Below are 2322 nucleotides of genomic sequence, written 5' to 3' on the forward strand. Positions count from 1 at the left end.
GGCGTCCATGCCATATTGCATAAGAGAGAAAGAGAGAGAAAATATCAAGTTCCCTGTCCTTCACTTACTGTCTTTCCTTTACTTACTGCACACTTCACTGCGCATCCGATCCGCGCAGAGAAGGACAAGAAACCTTACAATTTTCTGTCTCGCAATGGCATGGACACGTATATATAAGATCTGTTTTTTATAGCTGAACTAGCTACACTAGTTCAGAGTTTATCTTTCTTCTTCCAATGTAGAAAGAGAAAAATAAACTGTGAACTAGTGCAGCAGTTCAGCTATAAAAAACAGGCCTATAGCTAATGTGGAGTCTATCTTATTATCTATGGATATAACTAGATAGGCTAAAGATATAATTGCGAATTATTAATTTATATATATTTGTTAGATATGATGGCATATAAATTATAGCGTATATAAACTTTAAATGAATAATTTTTATGTCAGCTATGCAAAAGATGTTCGCTTTCAAGATAGCTTTAAATAGATTGAATTATTGTCAACAAAAAGCCGAAATTATAAATTGCTTAAATTCACATATGTATAACTACATATTAATGCTACATTGATAAATTAGGCGTTTTCCGTTTTGTAATTTATAAATTGAGAGATGTGACAAATTTATCACATTATTTTAATATAATTATTATTAATTATGTTTGCAGACAGGAAGAACGTAAAATATCACAGCAATCTGTGGGCAGTTATGTATATTTAAGAGATCTAATAAAACAAGAAGTATTATACTCTGTGCATTTTGTGCATTAGCCTTATTTTTTATCCAAAAAACATTACATACAATATTTATTTAAAAAAGCAAAATATTTTTAAAAATCTTTATCGTAATGATTTATTAAATATTTTTATAATATTTACAATATTTACGATAAATATTTTTCTGATATTTATGATAAATCTTTATGATCTATCCAATCTAAGATCACAAAAATATTTATGAAATGTTTTGATAAATATTTTGTAAATATTCAAATAAATTTCATAAATATTTTATAAATATTGTATGCTATTTGGGTAATGTATTTAATTATTTATGCTTCCACATTTAATTGAAAAATTCTCAAGTTTTCTAAATATTAGTAATAAATAATAATACTCACCCAATTTCAAGTTAACTTCTTCCAAAGCTCTTCTACCATTTTTAATTACATCAACTTCGAACCATTTCTCTGGTCTAAAGCCATGATCAAATGTTTCAATGGGTTTCATATATCTACATTCTGTCATTTTATCTCCCAACGCATTTACAATCTATATAAAATACAAAAAATAAATAACAATAACGTACATAAAACATAATACGTAATAAAAAAGAGAGAATAGGTAAAAAAAAAAGAAAAAAAAGAAAGAAAACAGAAAAGAAAAAATAGAGAGAGAGAGAGAGAAAGAGAAGGATCAACTATCTAGGAAAACTAATATCAAAAATTTAAATATTTAAAGTAAAAGATACATACAGCGTTCTCTATTTCTTTATTAAATCTTCCTTTATATTTGATGCAATATCTAATTGCCACTTCTATTCTTGTTATTTTATCTAATTTCACGGTTTTACATATAGAAACTACATTGGTAGAAAATGCAGTGGAGAAGTTCAATCTATAATAACAGAAAGTATTGATATGCTTTATATTGACATGGTATAAATTTTATGTATATACTATATATGTGGGTCATTCCATACGAAAACGCAAATGGCTCTGCCCATAAATGGTTTGATCCGTTTTAAACGTACAAATACTTAAAATTTAGTTTATTTTATGTAGAATCGAATGTCATGTGACGATTTTGGAAAACTTTAAAATGGTGACCAGTATCCTTAATGGAGAGTCGTAAAAAATTTTTTAAATAAACTTTAATTACTGAAGCACAGGGAGTTAAAAACTTAGTCTATTTCCATAAATTAAGATTTTGGGGGCCGCTGAATACGAATCCGCCATGGATCTAAGAATCAATGGATGGAGCGTAGAGTGGATTCATTGGCAAGGAGGTTGCCAAATTTGCGGTAAGGGGAATGAGAGCGCTCTCCTCTTCTATATATCCGCTTAATTATCGTCTCTTTCTACAAGAAGACCCCATCGGCTCGGTAACGAAATTAACCGAAGACGTCCGAACGATCCGAAGATACTCGAAAACGCTAAAAAGAGCATTTCGAGGTTTCGAGCGTCGCGTTTTCAACATTTTATAATTTTTTAACAAGTTTTGTGCCAATTTTTACACACGTGCGCACTTTCCGTACTTTAAGGTTAGCGAATATCTAGTCTTTCGGGAATCATCGGGTATACAACGAAAACACTCGACGGG

The 2322-nt window shown here is 29.6% G+C and overlaps 1 protein-coding gene across 1 annotated transcript; it reads right to left on the reverse strand.

The window, feature by feature from the left end:
* Window positions 1-1121: 1121 nt before the first annotated feature.
* On the reverse strand, window positions 1122-1617 carry LOC105460110 (phosphoribosylformylglycinamidine synthase-like; the record flags this gene model as incomplete). Its single annotated transcript, XM_011706550.1, has 2 exons — window positions 1122-1272; window positions 1476-1617. Coding segments are annotated over 2 exons (293 nt in total), but the record flags the coding sequence as incomplete, so codon positions are not given.
* Between the last annotated feature and the right edge of the window lie 705 nt (window positions 1618-2322).

The sequence above is a fragment of the Wasmannia auropunctata genome, unplaced genomic scaffold (assembly GCF_000956235.1).
Source record: "Wasmannia auropunctata unplaced genomic scaffold, wasmannia.A_1.0 LD328761.1, whole genome shotgun sequence".
NCBI lineage: Eukaryota > Metazoa > Arthropoda > Insecta > Hymenoptera > Formicidae > Wasmannia > Wasmannia auropunctata.